Source organism: Pelecanus crispus, chromosome 5 (assembly GCF_030463565.1).
Source record: "Pelecanus crispus isolate bPelCri1 chromosome 5, bPelCri1.pri, whole genome shotgun sequence".
Taxonomy (NCBI): domain Eukaryota; kingdom Metazoa; phylum Chordata; class Aves; order Pelecaniformes; family Pelecanidae; genus Pelecanus; species Pelecanus crispus.
This window is the reverse complement of record NC_134647.1, coordinates 62,564,839-62,589,101: the sequence shown is the minus strand read 5'-3', so window position 1 is coordinate 62,589,101 and position 24,263 is coordinate 62,564,839. Positions and strand designations below refer to the sequence as shown.

Sequence of the window (24,263 nt, the reverse complement as noted above, 5' to 3'; positions counted from 1 at the left end):
TAGGGTCCTCTAATCAAACCCCAATGAAGTAGAAAAAGGCCCTAAAATTCCTATAACCCAGGAAGGTTCATAACAACAGAGTGGAAGAAGAGCAACATAAAGATGCAATCATCTAACAAGTCCAATTATGGCTTCTGTGTTTTGCAGAGCCTGAGAATATGCAGAAGCCCTGACTCTGCAGAAGGAGTTTTCTCTTCATTTGGTCAAGAATTGCAGAACCTGGACCATGGTTTCAAAATCTCAACTTAAAAATAGCAAAACTCCCTTTCACAACCCAGATTGTTCATCAAGTGAAACAAGATTTCAGGCTGTTGTTCAAACCTTCCAGTTTCATTCAGAGGTATTGGGGAAGAATGACTGAAATTTTGTACTTGCCTATCTCAAGCCCGTGCCCTTCCAAGTTCTACCCTGTACTCCTGCTTCCTCACCTCTACCATACTGCAGCTTTGCGTCACCCCTCCAAGACAAGTTATTTCTTGTTTCAATGCCTCAGTTACCAAGTCTATTAGAAGACAGTGTTGATCACAGAGGTTTTTTTGCAAATGTCTACAGAAGATGAACCAAATATCAAAGCTAAGAGATTACTATTATTTCCAAGAGGGTTTTTTTCATCATTTTGTTGTTTCTTGTTTCAAATGTCCCTTCTTGACCTCATCATTGATTCCATTAAAATTTTTTTCTAAGAGAAGGAAAGTAGTTTATATACTTTCACGCTATTACTATTCTTGTGTGAACACCTTAAATACCTTCCCCAAACTAGCAAGTCAGCTGCAGACTTCCATCTGAGGTCAGTAAAATTCAAACTTCTGTGCAGTTGCTGCATTCTTCTTTTCTACTTCTAAGTGGTTCTCTCACCTATCCCACCTCATGAGCTTTTACTTACCATCTTTCACAAAATATGTTCCACCAGCTGTGTACATGTCCCCTTCTGTGGTGCTCTACACATAAAGGCAACTTTCCTCATGCACCATTCTTTTACAGTGTGTCAGTAGAAATACATTCATATAATTAAGTCCATTTTCAAGAAACATTAGGTAAGTTGCAGTGACAAATTCTGTATGTCATTTTCACACCATATGAGTTTAGAAAGCTTAACTTCAATCATGTTCATGTGCAGTTTTATTGCTAGGCATGGAAATGTTCTGGATGTAAAGAATCATATTTGTAGATATAGCATATCTGTAGAGATAGCACAGGAGTCCCAGGGAAAATGAAGTGTAAGTATCTACCGTCTGCTGCATCAGCTATCAAACAAAGGTTAAGAGTGTCTGCCCTAAAGAACATAAATATATCAACATGGATTACTGGAAGCTGCTAGTCTTTAGCTCATTATCAGATTACCGCTGGGAACGCCACACCTGACATACCTCTGAGCCTTCAAAACAAGTCACTGTCATGAGAATGTGGTTAAAGTTCGTGCAGCTCCATCTCAACACATACATTCCTGCTTCGTTCCCTTCCTGTCGCAGTTTGTTGATAGCGTATTCCGTGCTGAAAGAGTCAATGTACAACTGAGGAAAACCAACAAATGAGCAGTTTCATCCAAAATCTATTATTAGTTAATACACAGGAAAGTAATCCTGTATTTGGAACAAAAATGTCTAACAGCAACTTAGAAATATTTATATTATTATTAAAACATGAATTAATTGTGTGCATTACATGCACTCACATTTAGCTGCAAAAGAGCAAGGGAAGAAAGTTTTATTAAGCTCTTAGCATGCCTAATGGGGAAATTCCGCATGCAACAGTGTGCATGTAAGCTCACAGTTTTCTATATATTGCATCTTCAAACACAAAAGGAAAAGCCAAAAAGGTGGGCAGAAGGGAAAATAATTGCTTTAGCTATTTAAAAAAACCAAAGGCTTTGTGCATCCATCCAAAGACTCTCAGGAGCTGACAATGATCTTTATTAGTGATGTAAGCCTCAAAATACTCCTGTAGTGAGGAAACACTGGTTTTATACATGAATAAGTTGATGTGAAGAGAAACAGTGATATTTTTTCCATACAATCATTATAAAATATAAGTTGTTCTACAACCTTTTGTTAACTAATAACCTTCCAAATGTCAGACTTCCTCAATGGATTCCATATGCAGCAGTACTAGAGGACTAATTATTCAAGTGGAAAAATTAAAATCAAACATTTTACTAACCAAATGGGTCCGTGGCATCCATTTTTTATGTTGTGCTCAATCAGTGGAGGAGCCACATCTGTGCAGAGGTAATGGTGGGCATCTGCTGTAAGTCTGAAGTACCCATCTATCAATGATGCAAATGACAGGGCCTCATCATGTGAGGACAGTTTTAATTCCTACAACAAAAAGATATTTTAGTAAAGAATTCTTACAGTTCTGTTAAAACATTTCAGGACTGTTTTAATATCCAGCAATTTTTGCACAGCGTGGCTAAAAAATTGTCCAGAAACCTATAACAGAAACCCATACATATTTAGGGAGCCAACGCTGACCATTCTCTATCCTCCCCACTCATTACTGGCAAGAAACTTCCATTCTCCAGTGCGACTTATATTCTGCTGTAATCCTACGTGAGATCTGTAAGGCAAACTCTTGTGCCAGCTTTGTGAAACACCAGGAACTCAGGACTGAGGCAGTCATGTTGGATTAGAAGCCAAGGGCACTCTGGCAGCTCCTTCCTAAATTCTAAGAGCTGGCAGCCCACAGCAAGAAGAACTGGGTATCTATACACGGACTCTCCTCTCCCTCCCTCCCAGGTCCTCTCTGCATTTGTCTCCTCTCCCTCTGCCATCCTTGCTGAGCTCCTCTTTTTCTTGACGCTGCCTTTGGCTATCCAAGCAGTACAGAGGAAGGCCACGGGCTGAGAAGCATATCAAGGAGGCCACCAGGCACTGGTGGTATGCAGTAACAAGTGTAGAGAAACAACTGTGCTCACCAACTTGCTGCTCTTCTACCTAGCACTTTTGCATTTGTACAGTGTTGAGGACAGCATATTTAAGAGTCCCATTAGAAAATGTCCCTCAAGGAGGTTGTCACCTGTTGCCCAACAACACTGTGTGACTATAGCTTCCCATGGGAGGGAAACCTATCCAAGGTTTGGTTCTTACCATTCTTTTGTTATCCTGCTTGTTAATGCTAACTGTAGACTCCCTGATGACAATGTGGGTGATTTCAGGAAAATAGGAAAAATTGTTCCATGAGTCTCGAATTTTGTGTTTTTCTTCATCCTTTTTGGTTTTGCCATCAGATTTTTTCTTCTTCTCTTTCTCTGTCTGTACAGACTGCAAATACATTTTGGATAAAGGCATATGAATAAGAACATATTTTTTTAGCATAGTGTTGTTACTCTAAAACAAAAATTCATGACAAGTTAATCTTCCACAGCTATTTAATTCTTGAATGCTTTTTGCACTGAATTATCAATTCATTTACATGTCCAGCTTATCTGTATTGCAAGGATATACTTCTATCAAGAATTGTCCATGAGACAGTTTTCATGAGGAGGAAAGCAAGCAGTCATTAGCTGGGCAACTTACTTCTCTCTTGGTATGCTATGTATAATTTTAGTAGCAGTACAGGGCTGAAAGGGTTCTACTGGAATTCCTAAATCATGTACTTGAAATATCCTTTCTGAGCTCAGCCCAAAAGCAAGAGCCACATTCTTCTCGCACTGCATGCCTGACCTGCCAACAGCAGATGAAATTCTACATGCAGACCACAATGAAGCTGAGCATCTTACAGGTCAAAAATTATTGAAAATTATTAGTAACTACTTATTTAAAAAAGATAAATGTTCGGGCTGAGCAAAGCTTCCTGCTAGTCACAGAAAGGTTCTCACTGAGATGAAAATCTTTGATTTAGGCATTTAAATAAATATAATCTATAAATCAGCAGAAACAGGAGCCTTACAAGAAACAGGCTGTACTTCTTGCAAGCTCTTCTGCTCCAATATCTTCTTCCTTCCCTCACCCCCCATTAATATCATCATTTAAAACAGAAATTTTCCATCAGAGATAGAGATAGTTGGGTTACATCTAAGTGGAGTGAAGCACAGTACTTTCTGTGCTACAAAAGATAGCTATCGGTAGGGTTCTCATCACTGTGGGGAACTGAGGCAAGCAAAAAGAAGTCTATTTGTTCAAGTATTATATGTGGAGAAAAACTGTAGAATATGCCATAAGCCCTTCAAACCGAGAGCATACTTAATATTTATGTACACAAAGTACAGAAGAGGTTAAGCAAAGTGACTTCAATTAGCAGCACTGAAACAAGGAACAACATACAAAATATCACTGATGTGAGAAAGCTAAGCTTTAATATCACTGTAATTTAAGCTATTCATGAAAAGTCTATGAGTATGAGCAAACATGGCACCTGGGGTGCCATATATAGAAAAAACATTAACAGATTTTGGTATCAGGTCAGAGCACCAAACCATAAGGGCCTCCACAGACTCTTTCAAGACTTGTGTCTGGTCTGGCAGATACAGTAGAGTCTTCAATTTTCCCAGTGAATTTTCCTGGTGAACAGGTTGCCCACAGAGGTTGTGCAGTGTCCATCCTTGGAAGTTTTCAAGACCAGAATGGATAAAGCCCTGAGAAACCTGGTTTGATCTCAAAGCTAACCCTGAACAGGTTGGACTGTCTGTAGTTGGACTACAGACCTCCTGAGGTCCCTTCCAACCTGCACAATCCTATAATCCTGTGAAAGAAGTCCTTTCAATAAAAAGCTGATCGGCAGTGTCTGAAGATCATGACCATCTTTTAACAGTTGTTATGCCCCCCTAAAGCAATCCTCTAATTCCCATTTATCAAGGGATACTTACATTTGGCTTGAGCCTCCACTGAATTCCGTTGTTTCCTGTTACGATGACTTCATATAGTGGGAGGATCTCATTGTCTCCACAATTAAATCTATTTATTTCATTCTCAGATGAAATCAGCAAAAAAGAAGTCTCAAAAATTTCTGCTCCATAATGTTTAGTCAAGGTCTCCATTGTTGACAAGTATTTAACTTTCAGATCACGTGGAGACACACTACCATCGCAAATTGTTTTGTTGTTAAACTCTTTAAGGAAATGCTTGAAAACATTATTTATCCGAATCCTGGTTAAGAAATTCCTCTGTCTGATGGTCTTGTTCAAAGTTTCGGGAATATAATGCTTATAACTAGAAGGAAAAACAACGCTATGAGTTAATACTGTTATCTCCTAAACTTTTAACTCTCTAAAATGTGCGACTGCCTTACTTTGAAAGTTACAGAGAACAAGATGCATTAAACCACTGTGCAGTTGCTACTGTAGCAGTGGTTTACAGCATTAATAGCCAACAGGAATTCAAATAATAACCTTATCTGAAAGCTTTTTAGTCAGATGGATACAGCCCAATCAAATCAATAACATAATTTATTCTAACAGTTTTCTCATTAGGTTGCCACTTAACAACACTGCCATTTCTGAACCCTCTAACCCAGAATCCTGAATTTACAGCAAGTCAGTTGGTACCCAACACATCAGTATGATGGATGCACTAGCTGCACAGATTTCAAATACTCTCCGGGTAAGAAAAAATTCAGGTTTTCTAATACATACCCCTATTGACAAGATTAGGAAGACCCACTTAGCAATAGTAGTGTTGGCGCTCGTAACTCCTGTACAGTCAGATCCTGGAAGGTAAAATGCTTAAAATCCCTTCTGAAGAGAGGTGCAGAAGACCTAAGAGTGACAAAAAAGTTATCCCAACTTACCTAATATCTTTGGGAAGCTCCGGAAGCTTCACATTTTTCTTGATGGCATAGTGAGAGATTGCAAGGACAGCCATCCCCAGACATTCATTTTCAATTTCATGAACCTCTTGATCACTTTTAGGATCACGGATTGGTGCCAGGCCTTTCACTAAGTCATACTGACCCTTAACAGGAAGCAAAAAAAGAAAGCTACCAGATTTGGTATTTGTCATAGTTTATCTATGGGCAACCAATATGTTGCCAGATCACAGGCTTTCCTCGAGCAAGGAGAGTCACCCAAAACTGAAAGCCAGGACAGGGAGGGGTAGGAGAAGAAGGGAAGTGCTGTGCAATAGATGCAAGTCTTCTCTTAGACCAGTGAAACAGAAACACAGGCAAGCACTAGTCACCCCACAAACCCTATCTGAGAAGAAACACCAACATTTGTGCCTGACAGAAGTCTCTTAAAATGACAGTTTGTGGAACAGGCGGAATCACCACGTGGATCATCACAACCCATCCATCCCACAGCGCTGTGGCTTTCACCAAGAATGTGTGTAGACACCCAGGCAGAACAACTGCACTGCTCAGACACCGCCAAGACCCCTGTCCCCTTCTAGAAGAAATTCACTTTTTTTGTAATTAACTAAAGAAAGCACCACCCCTGTCGCCTTCTAGCACCATCATTTTTGGGTTTTTTTTCTGGTACACAATAAATACTTTGTCTCTCTGCTTTATCTCTGCCCTTCATCACCTGGTGTCTCTACAAGCCCCACACACTCAGTCTCTAAGCCACATCTCAAAGCCAAGATTGCAAACTCTGTGGCCGCCGCCTTGCTCTGGGACAGTCTGAAAAATACTTGGTTACCAAAGAGCACAGACATTTCTGTTGCCTTATACTAGCATTAGTGCTTTTTTGTTTGGCTTTTTTTTAAATGTTATTACCCCAAAGTAAAATTCTACTTAATGCAATATTGTCTTACAATATTCAATATGGTCCCTACTTATTCTGCAACTTAAAGGGTGTTTTCATTCTTTTTGCTGGCACTAAAAAAAAGGAAGAAAAAAAAAGGATGAAAACCAATTTTGCAGCATGTTTTCAAACAGTGATTTTGCCCAGTTGCATACAGGTACACACGAATGTTCATACAAAACAAGGCATTTCTGTGTTTGATTACACAGAAAAAAATGTTTGCTGCTTTTATTACTTTAGAATGCAAGCAGTATCATTAAAATGCACACATAGCTGTGGCTAACTTGGTATTCTCTTTTATTGTGGTTTCACAACCAAACAACAAGTATTCACTGGAGCAGCTTCATGCTATCTCTGTTACTGAAGGACACAACCATATTTCAAAATCTGAAAATTCTGCAGCAATTATACTCAGAATTAACGGTAAACATGTTTTCCTCCAGTGCATTTAATATGCTCATTTCACAAGCCTTCATCAACTTCAAACTTATCATTTCTTTGGCGAAACCAGTTTCTTGTTTGCAGAATCATTTGTGTGTTCATAAACTTCTTCGTACAAGAGCACAAGCTTTCTGAAATAGGGACCCTGCCTACTTGCCATGTCCAGCATGGTGCATGTACTGCCAACAAGTGGGAGGCACAACAAAGGGAACTAAAACTGCATGTAAACAGGCTGTGTGACAGTGGTGTTATCAGTCAATGTTTTAACACCACACAGTAAACAAAGACTCATTAAAAGGACACCATATTGTCAATTTTAATGCTGCTACTGTTCATCTATAGGAATACAGACATCAAAGTCACTATGTGCAAATCTTTCACAAAAGAAAAGGTGATAGCATTTATATCCAAAAATACTTAATATTAAAAGAAAGTATGCTATAAAAATATCACCCTTTTTGGACCGTGAGATAGACAGGTTTTTTACACATTTTGTGTATCAGTAGATTGTTCTTCATGTAGCAAATTCTCTCCACCATGCAGAAGTATGAAGAAAACATTTATCAATACCGGTGTAACAGGTAAGGTTACATGCACTTTAAAAGTTTGAAAATAAGTCTTTAAAGCAGCTTTTACTGGATCAAATAGTTTTTGTGCGACTACAATGACAGAGATACTTGCAAGCAACTTCTTACCTGTGCAAAGATGTATTCTAATGAGTTTGCATCAAGTATAGGTGTTCCTTCTGGTGCCAGCTTCTTCTCGTAAGAGTTCTTTGCCTTCCTTGGCGAATGTCTCCACACTGACGGTTCATTTTCACTAGTCCCATGCCAGTTTGTAAAGTAGTATCTTGCAAGAAAAGAGGAATAAGCTTTAGAATTTTGGGGGGAAATCCTCCACTTACATTAGATACATAATTTAAACTTTTAAAAGAAAACCAGTTACAAGTCAATATCCATCAATCTTCCGCCCTGAGGCTGCAACTTAAAGTGGTCCACTGCTGCAACCACATGCCTGGCCTGAGGAACTGGGGAAAAACGGTGTATTAGTCAAAGGTCTTCAGCGTTTCCACCCAAGAGCATCTCACTCTTAACTCACAATACCATGCCTGGCTGCCTGTCAAACCCCTGCACAGTCCAAAGAACAAGAAGCCTCCATTCAGATGACAATTACATTTCACGGAATCATAGAATCATTTAGGTTGGAAAAGACCTTTAAGATCATCCAGTCCAACCATTAACCTAACACTACCAAGTCCACCACTAAAACAATTAAGGGTAGAGTAATAATTTCATGTTTCTTGGCTTGGTGGCTGGATTATTTTTTAATGAAAGTAAAACTAGGAATCATTAAGGTTGGAAAGGACCTCTAAGATCATCAGTCCAACCATCAACCCAACACCACCATGTCTACTAAACCATGTCCCAAAGTGCCACATCTACGTGTTTTTTGAACACCTCCAGGGATGGTGACTCCACCACCAATCTGGGCAGCCTGTTCCAATGCCTGACCACTCTTTCCGTGAAGACGTTTCCCCCGATATCCAGTCCAAACCTCCCCTGGCGCAGCTTGAGCCCATTTCCTCTCGTCCTATCGCTAACTACTTGGGAGAAGAGACCAACACCCACCTGACTACAACCTCCTTTCAGGTATTTGTAGAGAGTGATAAGGTCTCCCCTCAGCCTCCTCTTCTCCAGACTAAATAATCCCAGTTCCCTCAGCTGCTCCTGATAAGACTTGTTCTCCAGACCCTTCACCAGCTTTGTTCCCTTCTCTGGACACGCTCCAGCACCTCAACGTCCTTCTTGTAGTGAGGGGCCCAAAACTGGACACAGTATTCGAGGTGCGGCCTCACCAGTGCTGAGTACAGGGGGACAATCGCTTCCCTGCTCCTGCTGGCCATCACCTCTGACACTGCTTGAGCAGTATAAGAGAGTGTAATGCTTCTATGGTTGGCATTTGCATTCCAAGATAAAATGGCTCATCTAAAGGGCTATCAAGACTTCAGACCTCCTCCTCTATAGACACTGAAGCAATGCACAGGGCAGAACTGCTGTGAGTACCTCCCCCATGGCTGGACCAGGAAGCAGTGCTATGCCTCGCTCCCTGAACTTCTGTTTCCCTTTGGTTTTGGATGGAGCTGGTGAAAAAGACACTAATTCAAATCATCCGGTTTTAAAAGGAGAACAGTCAATCTTCTGTGTATATTGCAAACAAGCTTTTTACTCATATCTGTACACAAGGCTATTTAATTGAAAACCTGCTAAAGGAGTTGGCATCTGCTGAAAATAAATGAAATTTTGGAGTTCAAGCCTCTGTTAGCAACTTTTGAGAAATCTTTGCCTAAATTATTCCAGAAATTTGTGTTTATCTGGGTTCTAGTAACATTTTAAATCAAGTAAAGTTTAGTTAAATCTGGTTTGAATCAATTGCCTTTTGCAAAGGTTCATGCCTTGCACATGATCATGAACTACTTAAAATTAAAAGGTTACAGCAGAGGAGATTTACCCAGCTGCTAAGTAGGAAGGATTTCTAGAAGAATATGTCAGTCTTAACTCCAGAGGAGCATTCAGCACTAGCAAGAGCAAACAATGCAGAATTATTGCATTGTGTGTGTGTGTGTGTGCATATATATACAACTGCATTAATACAAAGGAAGGCGTGAAATCGGACATTTCTGATGTACAGTGAGCACAGTGTCACGTAATTTATTTCACATTACCATGACATCTCAACAGCTAAGCTTTTAATGTCTACCTAAATATGTGATCAGCAAAATCATAAACACTTTTTGTGACCAGAATGACATCAAAAAGCTTTACACAAGAAAAAGACAAATCAATGTGAATGGTAATAGACACTGCACGTAAAAGAAGTAATAAAGAAAAAGTGAGTGGAAAAATCTAAGGCTGTAGGCAGAAAATGCTGAGGCATGTGATAGGTATATCCAACTCCTGAATTGGAAATACACATTTTCTGTACTGAAAGAAAAAGCTGAATAGGTAAACTACCTTATAATCTACAAACACATTTTGCAATGACAAATAACAAATCTGTTTAAATAACAAATCACTATGTTGCCCAAGCAGTTTCATTTCAAGTATAATGCAATAAAAATTGCAAGAGACAGGTCCTGGAAGACAGGAAGACAGCAGGCAGGCAGGCACTAAGTCAACTGGCAAATGCTTACAAACATTACGGTGCAGGACCACCCACATGCAAACATGCATGTTTTAAAATATGTGACTGTATCTTCGTGATTTGTCTCTGACCCGAATGGGAGTTCATGGATTAAGCCCCAGTTCTGCGGTAGTTGAGGATGGTGTTTATTAGCCTAAGTGCAGAGTCAGGATCTTAAAGAGCAAACCAAAATTAGTACTTTTAGTTCAGCACCATGTGTTTTAATTATGTATCAAATTGCTCTTTAAGAGGTGAGACTTTCTGTACTGTGTTTCTGTCCATCCTTTCTTTTTGGTAAGTCTTTCTAAGTCCCCAAAAACATGTACCTATAGCATGAGTAGGAACACCAACACACAACTATGCCAAAAACTCCTGACAAGTACTGTAAGATACCACAGAACTCCTTTGGTTGAAGCATAAAACGCAAAGGAAAGCAAATCCTTCTGCCTCCAGGAAATTACTTTGTTTCCATATACTACCTTATAAGATGGGTGATAATTAGTAACTCCAATTCTTTTCGTATTTCCTGAAACTAATTATGGGCAAGGTATTGCATACTGTTTGTAACTGAGATGAGAATTTGTTCCTTTCCCCAATTAAAGTGCACTGATTAAGACAACACTTACTAGTTACAACAAAAATTAGAGCCCTGTTGTTTGAGGAACCATATCGATAAAGAAGGAGAGTCTGTGCCTTGAAGAGACCAATGGACTTGTGGCAAGGGGGAGACAGATTATTACTATTCCACTTTCACAAACAGAAATGGGAGCACAAGCTTTCCAATTCAGAAGTCCTGCAAACGAGCTGGAAAGGAGACTGCATGCTCCTGAGCTTCAGGAGCATGACCTACCCCTCCTCAAGAGCGCTTTAGCCCAGGGCAGGCACCTGTGGCAGGGGTGAGAGCCAGCTGGGGGGATCTGGGGAGTCAGCCCGACCAGGTCACCCGGGGGAAGGAGCAGTTCTGCACTTCACCCGTTCAATCTGTCCAAAGAGTGGTGGAAATGCTGGAGGGGAACCTGCTGTTCTCTTTCACCTATAGTGGCTCTGATAGTCCTTCTTCCCAGAGTTTCCAGAAACATGTATATTGGGTCCCTTCTCCACACCAAGAAACACTGCTACCTGTGGCTTAAACACAATCCAGCCATGGTACAGTTAAACTCCTCCTCCATCTGCTGGTGTGCTAATTTGTCCAGGATATTACAAAATACTGTGGTTTCTTATGTTGTAGACTGTTGGGTTTTTTTGAACTTGAGGCAAGTGAAAGAAATATAGGAGTAGTTACAACGTGTCTAGTGAAGAGCCAGTCCTTTTAAAATACTACCAAAAGTGTAGCGGCTGGCACAGATTTGATAGGGAGATGAGGAGGACGGGAAGTCCACACAGTCAGAAACCAAACCTAAAGCTTTCAGCAGTGGCAGAAAAAGCAAACATCTAAAAGCGTTTGAAACTAGTCAGTGACATACCTTTGTTTTATATATATAATTTTAATAGGACATGACTAAATCAAACCTATCAATGTAATGAAATTTCAGAAATAAGGTTGTCCACATAAAAATGATTTAGTCTGCAAATGTTTATATACAATCTAATACACTGCACTATTAAATAAGTCCAGACCATTTTCCTTTTTCAAGAGGAATTATGCCTCTTGCAGAGCTCAGAATAAACAATATTCAGAGAATATTAGAGAACAGTTTCACAATCCTGTATTGCTCATAATTTTTCAGTGCTCAGCCCTGCTCTCAGTCCAGATGCCCAAGCCAAGACACACAATAGATCAGAAATGAAAGAAAGGAAAGTATCGCTTCACCAATACACTACAGTATTCCCAAGGAGATGGGACTCTTCAGATTTTGGCACCTAAACGCATATAATCTCTTCTTAAATACACCTGAAATTCTTTTAAATATGTATTATTGGCCCAAGGCTTGCCAATTTTCATGCATGAAGTACATCTGACAAAAGAGATGCCCCTGCCAAACTTCAAATCCCAACTCCAAAGCCTAAAAAAATAAACCACCAGAACTTTTAAATACAGAAAGCAGAGCATTTTCATTCCATAAAATCACTGAACAGAAAAATTCCCAGAAAATAAAGTTCAACATAAAGTAATTCTGCCCACATACCAAAAATTTGATAGAATTGTGAGCAGTCACAGAAGATTTATATGAGGGAGCTGTTCAAGCAGTTTTAAAAAAGGTGGTGTTACCTGCTGTGCAAGTAAGATGCAGCAGGAATTAAAGAGTACCTGGAGAGAGCTCTCATCATCCACCCAAAGCAGAAACATATAAACACCAAACACAGCAGAAACTATTTTTTAAGAACTGAGTTAAAAACTGCATCATAGTTAACATCAGAGGACTAAATTCCCACAAGCGCATTTTTAAAATACCACCTCCTTCTACTGAGAAAAGCACACCACATCAAAGAATTTCAGTATCAGGGGAAAACGCCCCAGATTCACATTATACCAAGAAATTTTATTATCCAGTATATGGCTAATCTGACTGATCTCTTAAAGCAAGAAGGGGCCCTTAATGCTCTGTAAGAGGCCATTAGAGTCCTCAGAGCTTCTTTTAGAGAGTCACTCAATTCCTGTATTGTATGGTGTTTATCTGCCAAACTTAAATCACAGCTGTTTAAAGCCGAGATTAGCTGAGGTTAAGTCGTTAGTACCACTAATAGACTGTGTTAAAAAAAAAAAAAGTACTATAATATCCTCTTCCTCTTCTAAAAACAGGTATCAGTATTATAGTTACTTGAAAAGCAAAGATCTTTTTGTTGATTGTCAGTATTTTTCTCATAACAGTTCATCCAACAACAATAACAATTCCAGTCTGGCACAAATGTAATTAGAATCGAAACACCTTACAGTTCAAAGATCACATTTTCAAAGCTTTCTCTTTGTATCTGCATAAACAAAGTGGTGGTTATTCTCTCACAAGCCTAGACAACAGTTTGGATGCACAACCTGAGGTTTATACATGCCAGTTCTCCCATTAGCATGTACAAGCGATAGTCACGTTGTCTAACTAGAGATTATCAGCAAGATGATGTTAAAATGCATACAGCTATACTACCACTTGAAGTTTTTTTTCTCTGTAGCCCAAACTGACCATGCATGTGAGTATTACGTTTTAAGGCAAAGAGGGAATATTACATAGAAGCTTATTTTCTTACAGTTGTACCTTGAAGAATCAACAAAAATGATCTGTGGGCTTGCTTTAGGAAGATGGATAAAGTTTCTAGACTAATTATTCCTGGAAGAAAAGCTTATTCCATATATTTTTCTCCTATATCATACACTTAAAGCTCATATTGATGCAAGAAGAAAAGTCAGAATAAAAATCAAAAAAGAAGGCAGTATAATGTGCAGAATTAGATTTCTATCAAATCCTAAAAGGAGGACATCCTTCCTTCAGCTAGAGTATGTGAGAGTGCTCAACAGTTGTCAGCATTACTGCTTTCGTTTTCTAGTGGATGAGGGCTGGTGTACCCATTCAGGCCCAGAAATCTCAACGGGCTATGTGCTATATTTTAAGAATGCCACCAGAAGTTCAGCCTGATGGTACATGATGGATAAAGATCCTGCGAACAGTGGTTTCTATTTTCTGATGCTTTCTCCAGTCTAGTGCATGCCACCCACAGCAAGGTCACACAGATTCCCCTACAGTCCTAGAGGAGACTTTCAAAAGCAATAGCACGTTGCTTTTTCCTTTCAAGTTAATAGTAAAATTCCCATTGACTTCAGTAGGAGTACAGTTCACTTTGAACACTTCAAACAGAAACTGAAACATGCAAAATACTGACATAATAAAACAACATTTTTGAGCCCTTTTTTTCAATTTAGCTTTTAGCTAGTTCAGTCACCTACAGCTTTGTGGATAGGGGTTCTTGTGGTTTTTCAACTTCTGGGGCTTTTTTTAAGGTTATATACCAAAGATGAAAAAAAATCAGGGACATTTTAAGCTTTTACTGTTAATCTCTTATCTATGCTGTGAAAAGCAAGCTGCTTCTTTTGGTTTTGCTTTCCTGCTTCTTCAGTGAGTTCAGTTGTAAGAGTTAGAGCATCTACACATGGTTAAGGGTCATTCTTCCCATGTTTTGCACCTACCTCATTCGATAATGGAGCCGGTGTGATGTTTTTTCATCTATCTTAAAGACCTGGTTTGGTGCATACCAGAGTCCTCTGTTTTCATCATACAGTGCAAAAAGATTATGGCACAGAGGAGATATAGCTGTCAGAGAAAAGTAAACAAAGGTATGAATCACAAGGCTACAATACATATGCACACCTCAAAAATAAAAATGCATAAACCAAATATCTGATCTTGCAAAATATACCATAAAAAGAAACTGATACTAGGATTAGTTTAAAACAAACATTAGAAACTTATGGTTAAAGTGGAACTGCAAACTGCACATTGGTTCACTCTATCGGTTTTATTGTATATTAAAGAGCATATAATTTCAGCTACTTCTAACATTAAGCTTATTCTGAAATCTGGTCTGAACTTAAGAGGAAATTACTTAAAAATCTTCAATTTTTCCAGATCACAGAAATGGGTGTTTTAACAAAACCACTCAGTAATACTACAACTTTATTCTCAGGGGTTTTTTATTAATAAATTTTACTCCCATAGTTGAAAGAGAAGGTATAAGTGAAACGATGAAAATCCCCTTCTCATTAGCAAACAAGAAGAAAGCATAACGTGTCATTTTTCCATTCTTTGTTAATTCAACAGAGCGTTTTCCAACAAAGAACAGACTTTGACTTGTATGTCTAGGCTGACCTGCTTTAACCTTTGCATTTACATCATCCCAGAGAAAAACAGGCTATGGAATGTTTACAGATCTACCGTTGTTTGAATTCCTTGCTTCAGTTTCCTGCTCAATAGGAGGCAGTACCTTTTTGCAAAAGCCCTGGTCAGGCAAGCAGCTCTGTTGCGGAGAGCACTGTAGCATGTGCTTAAGTGTCTTTCTGAAATTGGGCTAACTGCAGCGTGCTTAGTTGGGGTCCTGCAGAATTCAGTGAAACCATTTCTATTGTGAAATGGGGAGAGAGAGCAGAAGGGAAGAGCAGCCAAGGAAATAAAAATTGAACAGCCTAATTGCAAAGTTCACAGAAGGTGGGGTCGGGCAGCCACTGCCTTCTGCAGGTCAACAAGCAGTACGTAGATGCCATCAATGGTTTAACTATTCAAGTTGTGATTTACAGCAGAGACCAGCATCACAAGGCTGCTGAAATGGGTAAGACTTTTGTACTTCACTACCACGTGCTGTGGACTTTGTGAAGAGTGAGAGAAGGCAGAAAGAAGTTCCCTTAAGGAAAGCTCACTTTAAGTCATTTCTTCAAAGGTTTTAAACTTCCAACAGAAATTATGGACAGCAGTTGCACAGTATGTGGGTTCACACCCATACAAACAGCAGCAATTCACAGCTCTTACATGCTGACATAAAATGGGTGGGTTTTACGCACTCACTTTCATTAAAACTATTCAAAAACAACAGGAGTACTTATTTGATGAGGTTTTGTCCTTCAGATTCCCATCACTCCTGCCTTTCCAATGGAAGAGAAGCAATTAGGCAAATGAACTGAAGAGTACTCAATGTTACAAGAACCAAGATGACAACATGGGAAAAGAAAACATTTTAAAGCTTGTCCTGGTTTCGGCTGGGATAGAGTTAATTTTCTTCCTAGTAGCAGGCATAGTGCTGTGTTTTGGATTTAGGAGAAGAATGTTGATAACACACTGATGTTTTTAGTTGTTGCTAAGTACTGCTTATGCTAGTCAAGGACTTTTCAGCTTCCCGTGCTCTGCCAGGTACACAAGAAACTGGGAGGGGGCACAGCCAGAATAGTTGATCCAAACTGACCAAAGGGCTATTCCATACCATATGACGTCATGCTCAGTATATAAACTGGGGGGGGGGGGGGGGGGGGGGGGGGGGGGGGGGGGGGCGGGTTGGCCGGGGAGCAGCGATCGCTGCTTGGGAACTGTCTGGGTATCGGTCGGCAGGTGGTGAGCAATTGCATTGTGCATCACTCGCTTTGTATATTATTATTGTTATTATCATCATTATATTGTTATTACTATAATTACTGTTTTACTTTATTTCAATTATTAAACTGTTCTTATCTCAACCCAGGAGTGTTTCTCACTCTTACTCCTCCGATTCTCTCCCCCATCCCATCGGGGTAAGGGGAGAGAGTGAGCGGCTGCGTGGTGCTTAGTTGCTGGCTGGGGCTAAACCACGACAAAGCTGCAGGAAAACTTATGCCCTTTTTGCCTGTTTATACAGCCAGATTCACCACTCTCATACCAGCTGAATAATACCAGTGTTCCATGAAGCCTGGGGAACACAAAATTGGGATCAGGACAGGAAATAACTTTAGAATTGTACATACAAAAGTACACCAGTTCACAAGGCTCAAACATAGATTAAATCTACTGATTCCAGTAGAATTACACAGATGTTCAAATATTTTGCTGAGTCAAGGACCACAGTGACAAAGCAAGAAATCTTCATTATACATTTATGTATTACCGCAATTGTGTGCAGTTCAGGTTATCTTAACTGGTGAATTATTAGTACTACAGACATCCTAACTCTCTGTGAGGAAGTGTCAAGTAGCAGAAAACTAAAACTGGAAAAGTAACGGATAGGTTTTGTTTGTTGATTTTTTTTTTTCATTAGCCCTCTCCAAAGTATTTTATAACACGGGACAGAACCCGACAGGCTTACCAACTAGCATACAAGGTAAAGCCAGCTTTGCGTTAACTTATTTGTATATGGTGTCTCCTCTTCTCTTAAAAGAAACTTAATCATCCCACCCACACTAAAAAATCAGAACCTGTATCTGCCAGAAACCAGGGTGGGAGATAATCACTTTATATGAATCTCAAGACAGTCTCTCCCACCATTTCTTCCACTCCAAGCAGTTTAAGAACTGCCCAAACAGACCCTTGGCAAAAGTTTCCATCCTAGGCTACACAATATGCATATTTTTTTCTACAAACATTGACTTACACGCAGAGAAGGATGCATCACTTCTGATACTGTCAGGCCTTGCCACTGAGAATTTATATAAAATCTATATACTCACAACACCTCTGGGCAGCTTCAATGCACAGCTCCTCCGAGGTAAACTCGCCACTGGTGTAACAAATGGGATTTTTATCTTGCAGGTAGAAAAGTATTTCTAAACCCTGATGCTGAGCTTCCAGGTTTACTTCGCTCTTCTTTGTGCCCCTCATTTTTGCACAGAAAGCCATGGCTTTGCAATCTTCTTTTACGTTTAGATACTGAAAGTGGAGGAAAAATAGTTAAGGAAAATGTGAAGAAGAGCTTGAATATCTGTCAGAACACAAATGCATTGATTAATGAGGCTACTGCATACTATGATGGGCTAGGCACAGTGTTTCTCGAAGCCTTCACATTGGTGACCTGATTATTCAAAAATCAGTACTTTTCACAAATGAGGGGAAAAGTGAGAAAAGAAATGTCAATGATTATTCTGTTTCTGGTAACTCTGTTCCAAATAAGTCCCCTCTGCTGAACTTCTTGTGGTTTCACAACTATTCTAGAAGGTTCCTCTTCTTACTGTAAAGCAGGAATAACTTTCACATCCTTAAGCACCTAACTGGCTGAAAAACAATACCTGAGGCTGGGTAATATAAACAGTACAATTTGTATTTCCTGAAAAAAAGAAACCAGCATGTTAGCTTCTATTTTTACAACCTACTTTAACAGTGAAATACTTCAGAGTTTTCTCACCTCTCAACCTTTGTTTTTTAAACTCCTTAATGTGTCATGGTGAAGTAAGCCCTATTGGAGTTATTTTTTATTATTATTTCTCTCTATCTCCAAAAGGAAAGAGTAGCACTAAGTAGGTTTAATGCAGTCTCTTTTAGACTGCCAAGAATGCATGCAAGACAGCTCTGACTCGAAAGAAAATGCAGGTTGTATTTTATAGCCAGTGCTTAAATAGAAAGAGCAGAAAGAAAGTAGATGAGCACACACTACAGGTATTATGGGGTCTGTGTTCCATGTTTTACTAAGCTTTAGCTCAATTAATAACAAAAGCCCAAAGCACCAATGCTATACTTTACTAACTTAACCCTCCCACCAAAAAACAAACAAAACCAAACATCAAAAGCCAACACACCTGCATTTATGTGACTGTCTGATCCTCTACGCAACTGAAACGGATTATCTTCACACTCTCCAAGAGCAGCTTGACTCTGGCTGAGGAAAAAAAAAAAAAAAGTATTGTCAGGAATGGCTTTGTACAGTTTGAGGCACAAAATATATGGTCGGGCTGATAAAACGCCACGTAATCTGAGGGAATCTTTCCATTAATATAATTGAGATCCAGATCTAGTCTCAACCAAAGACAGTCATAGCAAGCATCTAGGAGTCTATGTAAGTCTACTGATTTCTTTTGATTCTTTGGGTGCACTGGTTGAGACGCAAATAAAAACAAGGGGGAAAGCCTTCATTATTCACTGTTGTTTTTCATATTTTCAGAGCATCAACCATGAGTTTGGTGTCGGACTCATTGCAACCCTTAGCTGTGACACCAAAGGAGCAATCTTCTCTTTGCTTTACCTCCTTCATGGCTTTTGAAGTCACTTCAGTCTTCACATTTTTAACTACATATTGCTAATTTCAATTCTCCCCTAGTCTCTATTGTTTCTTCCCTTTCCAGATTATCAGGTTTTTATCTTTGTTTTATTCTCCTTTGCTCTATAAAAGGTGCAGAGTTTTGGGTGGGCAGCAGAGGACAAGGAAGCTACTCAAGGGAGTATCATTACAAGTATCATATTACTCTCAGAGGAACCTGGTTCACAAGGAGTGCAGCCCATGACTTCAGTGCCTTCAAGCAGCAGGGGCACCTTCTTTTTTTTCTATGCCTTATCTAACACCACAAACCACCTCAGTATTCTGGGGCTGGTTTGCAAAACTACTCCCACCCAAAGTTACAGTTTATCCTTACCACCTGAAGCAAACTATCAATACCATCTTTTAATGGCAGGTGTGACAGTGCCTCTATTTAAAGTATTGTCTGATAACCAGGGCTGTAAAATCAACAAGAGGCTACAGGAATACTTAAGAAGCAGAGGGGGGAAAAGGGGGCATTGGTAAGAATTTCCTTAGTCCCAGTCCTGATGGTACAGCATGGAACATCAGCGAAAGAGCTGGCATGCTTGGAAGGCACGGGTGTATGTTCCTTTCCAAAGGTGGACAGGCTGCTCCTCTCCCACTGGCATGGGAATAAACCAGATGGGGAAGGAGTCTGAACTTGTTGAAGAGGAGGATGTGGGACTCTGTTCTGCATCTCCAGAGTGATTCCCGTGCTCTGGCACTGGTCCCGCATCACTGCCCATCAGCCACAGCTCCATGCCCTCAAAGGGAAACCATCCCACTTGCTCCTCCTGGGGTAGTCACTAATTAAAGTGTGACACCAAACTAAATACGACAAAATGTGTCTAAACTAAACGTGACAGTACTGCTGATTTTGTAAATGCCACCCATCACTCATCTGAAGCTGAAACACTCTTCCATTTGTATTCTCCATCCCTCCTTTTCCTCTTCTCCCCTATCTCTGCCAAAACATACTTGAAATAAATGTGTATTGGTTTTGCTGCAACAGCATTAGGCCTTAATCTGATACAGCAGACTCCAATGAATATTGCTTTATAAGCCTTAGGCTTAGTCTGGAGAAAGTCTGACACTGCTGTACAAGCTTCCCTTGTGCTTGGAAAGTGCCCAGCAAACGTGATACTGTCATAGAAAAAAATAACATTTAACAGCACAACACACATTTACAACTAAATTGCATGTTCCTTCCATCTGTGTCACTTTAATGCTAAATTTGAGTTTCCAGACACATTCCCTTGGCAATAATATGGGGAAGAAGTAATTGAGAGCATGACTACTGGATCATGCAGACAAGCCAGTAATTATTTCTGCACAGCACCAGAAAATTTAAATGCAAAAGGTTAAGGATATTAGCTTTAATCTAATTGAAAACACTCCCTTTTAAACAACGTATCTTATAACTGAAACTCAATATATTTTAATGTCTGTGTGGGCATAATATTAAAAAGATTGTCCAGACATTTTAAAATGTGAAGGGAAATATAAAACCATTGCCTTCTTGCAGATTCATAAATCAAAATTGTTGCTTTTCAACACAGCGTTCTTTGGTTTTGCTTAATAGCTCATACTCTTTGTTTCTAATCACGGCAGCAATTCCCAGCATACAACAAGCCCTGAAGTGCTGCTTCACTTACAATACGCTTTGAGGGACGACCCAAACAAACCAACATCCAATCTCTTACTGTTTACTAACAAGTTTTCCAGATATTCCCATGTTCAATGTCAGGAATTTACCTTTTTAAAAATGCATCTTAACAGTCTTCCGAAAAGTCTCCATTGAACAAGACAAATTCCTGCTCTGTCTTAGCAGCAGCATCTCTCACCAGTCCTACACAGTAATATTGTACACACAGGTCACGGCGCCTGGTGACAGCCAGGACAGCGTTACGGCAGCCCTCTGCTCCTCCAGACCCTGCTGCCTGCAAGCACGCACAGGCAGCCATGCAACTGTCCCCCATCCAAGCCTCACCCCAGACCCGTGCCTGTGACTCAGAGCTCCCCACAGCCATTACGCGGGTGTCTCACAATCTTAGGCATCACATTACACAGCCCCATCACAAACTCTCATGCTTCATCTCAGAAACCTGAAGGGGGTTTTTATCCTTTGCCACTTAAAAGGTTTCAGAGCCTCAGTGGACCATTGTTTTTTGAGTATCTTCTGCAGATTATCTCCCTCCCTTGTGAATGTTCCCTGATGAACTTGCAGATACCAGCTGTATCCCTTCTCAGACTGCATTTTGCTTGACTTGGACCTTGCTCCGCTGATCTCTTCCTGCAGGACAAGCTCCACTTTCCCCTGCTCACCCCTACAGCATCTCTCAATGCTTAACCCATCCTCCTCAAGCAGCACTACTCCAGGGGACAGATGTAGGACCACAGGGATGTATTCAGTCTCTGCTGGGAGTAGCCTGACTGACAGGACAGCATTTGCTTTTTTCAGAGCACATTTTCTCTTCACCCAATTTCTGTTTCTCGGGGTGGAAACAGTCTTTTGTAATGCATGCTGCAAAATATTTAGGGGAAGGTAGGACAGCTCTTCTCAAGATACTGCTTGCTTGTTAACTCCACATGCATTATAGCCTTTTGAGCACTCCCCAAAGCAAAGAGTTTCTCTGGTCAATTAAAATCCTGACCAGTGTATACACACATACCTGCCACCTTCTTAGAAGTCTGTATTGCAGCCGCAGAGTAACTCAGCTAGCTGGCAGGGTGAGCAAATCCCCAGCCCGGTGCACCACCAGCAGAGGGGGACAACGATTCAGCTTTCACGCACGGGTTACAACCACAAAATTAGTGATTTTGGGTGCACACAGGCACAAAAGCAAAACCATGCACCCACAATTGCCAAAACTCGCGCCTAATGTCTTTGGATGAGGTCAAGAAACAGATACGGAGCCCACAGAAAGTATTTTTTTCTCATATGCAGATGAAGCCCTCACAAAATTTTGGTATCAGAAAGATGAACAGTTAAAAAATAGGGAGAGGGAATTCTAAAGGTGGGTTGTTCAAAATTAATTTGTTTCTGCTTTGGCTATTAAACTATTAAGACTTAATGAAATATTTGGAAGATAATAATATTTAGTAAAAACTCAGGTTCCTGCCTATGACATGCCATGGCCAAGATCTCTTTAGTAAAAACAGAGTGGTTCAAGCCCAATAGTCCCGGCTTTTCTATGAAAAAACCCCAAGCGTACAACACTATTTGTTAAATAACCCCTTTAAACTTTTGCATGCCTCAAAAATCAAGGAAAGAAAAGACAGAGGCATAAATTAAATACTTTAGAAACTATCTTCAAATCTCCTTGAACCAGGAAGAAGTTAATGCACTGTTGCGGAAGGAGGAGCTCAGGAAAGCCCACCTGGCTCCGAAGCCTCCTGTGAAGCTGGGCCATCTGCACCTGGCCCTGCCACAAGTCCCCCTTGACAAAAATACCCTGAAACACAAAAAGAGCTTCACTTGAATAAGGAAACGGAGGATAAAATTGTCAGCTGGAAGATACTTCAAGATGTCAGATACCAACAGAAACTGGCTACAAACTCCTATGGGCATTTTTAAGAAAACTTCTCACCTGAGTTCGAACAAGGCTATAGATGCCACATAGCTTAGGCTCCCCATCTGAGCAGACAAAAGGATTTGTTGGGTTTTTATCCCAACTCAGTTTTCTTGCCCTTAGTGGGGGACAGTTAAATCTCTCCCAGCAGAACTGCCGCAATTCCCAAACCAGAGGCACTGTGATGCAGAGGAGATGCAAGCAGAGCCACTGTGCATGCAATGGAGCTGCTGCCTGCATGCACTGCCTGTCCTGGTTGGACCCCATGCACCCAGCACCCTTTGTTTTCCATTCATAAGACATTTTAATGGGCAAAGGGAAAACATGAAACCCACAGAGGTTTTGACAAGAAACCCTGCAGCACACATCCACGCTTAACCTCAGGCAAAGCTGCGCTCTGAGACCTCCGTGGATTTAAAATGCAAGTTTTGCTTCCTGCTCATTTTGGGGAGTTCTGACAGGAAAATGAAACACCAGCCAGCACTGCTGACCCCCCACGCCAGCCCTGCTATACCACTGCCCCTGCAGCCTCCCTGCTTCCCACCGTAAACATAGAACATGGAAGCCAAATGCAAAGATGGAAGGTCTGTTTAGGGGGCAAAAGTCCCTAAAATATGAGGAGAGGAAAATCCCAGCTAAATCTGACCAAACCAGAACCCAGTTTGAAGCATCATTTGCAAGCTCTTCCTCTTTTTTTTCCCTCTCAGCCAACTTAGTTTCTGGTTTCATGACAGTGACAGAGCCAGGGGATGTTTATGATTGCTTATGCTAAGAAAGTTAACAGATAGGCTTTCCTTAAGTGTGCAGGGCATGCCTCTTTTGTAGTATTCATAGCTCATGTCAGCCCCAAAATTCTCAATTTTTTCAACACACTAGTAAAGAAACATGTCACAGCCCATACAGCACAGGACATACATCTAATCTAGCATAACCTATTTAAGACTCATTTAAAATAAAACCAGGCACTCTACTTCATAAATTTTAACAAGAGAAAATGACGGTACTGATACGATAGCAAACAGTGAAGCAGCAGCACATTAAAATCCCAAATCACAGAAGGGGCTATCACACTGCTGACCAACCACCCTCTCGGAGCAGCCCTGGGAAGGCACAACCACCACCACAGCAGCCAAAGGTCAGATCAGCCTCGATTAACTAAAGCTCAGTGGAAAGAAAAACTTTAAAACTTTTCATTTAAGTAGAACATCACCATACACAGAGCTCCTTCAAGTCGAAAACTCTTGTCCAAGTAAGTCTGAGGACAGCAAAAGGTTCAGCATCTCCCTCCCTGCTGCCTACAGTGCCCATGTTGTCTTCTGACCTGTGGATCTGTTCACTACGCTAACTCAACTCTCAAAGCTCCTGTTCACTAATAATTTAAGATTAACTACAATAACTACTATCAGTGCTCTTTTCCGAGGATGTTTCTTTCCAGTCACACTAAAGAAAAAAGACTTTTAAAATGTTTGGTTTGGAAATTCAAGAACCCAAATGCTACAGGGTAGAATGAGGTTGCCCTGTATTTGGGTCCTGTCTGTGCATATGCAATATTTCATCATCTTTATGTATGTGACCACATGCTATTTTTTTCCACAGGACTCTTTCACTGAATGTGCAATTCAGTATTTACTTTATTTTATTTTTTTATTCAGAGTGATCTCACCACATGCTGTTTACCTCTGCCCCAAAACCAGAATTACTAATTCTCCTTGGGTTTTTCTATAGTATTCATTCTGTGATATGACTGA

The 24,263-nt window shown here is 40.3% G+C and overlaps 1 protein-coding gene across 3 annotated transcripts in view; it reads right to left on the bottom strand.

The window, feature by feature from the left end:
- Positions 1–24,263, bottom strand: part of JAK1 (Janus kinase 1) — a 64,799-nt gene that overhangs the window by 12,401 nt on the left and 28,135 nt on the right. For all 3 annotated transcript variants that reach the window (XM_075711686.1, XM_075711688.1, XM_075711687.1), the window contains exons 2-10: positions 18,468–18,547; positions 17,406–17,604; positions 14,412–14,535; positions 7,813–7,966; positions 5,725–5,888; positions 4,805–5,147; positions 3,087–3,260; positions 2,158–2,315; positions 1,368–1,491 (exon numbers count right to left, since the gene is read on the bottom strand). In XM_075711686.1, the coding sequence (XP_075567801.1) occupies positions 1,368–1,491; positions 2,158–2,315; positions 3,087–3,260; positions 4,805–5,147; positions 5,725–5,888; positions 7,813–7,966; positions 14,412–14,535; positions 17,406–17,604; positions 18,468–18,473 (1,446 nt within the window). In that variant the 5' untranslated portion in view covers positions 18,474–18,547. The remainder of the gene's footprint in view (positions 1–1,367; positions 1,492–2,157; positions 2,316–3,086; positions 3,261–4,804; positions 5,148–5,724; positions 5,889–7,812; positions 7,967–14,411; positions 14,536–17,405; positions 17,605–18,467; positions 18,548–24,263) is intronic.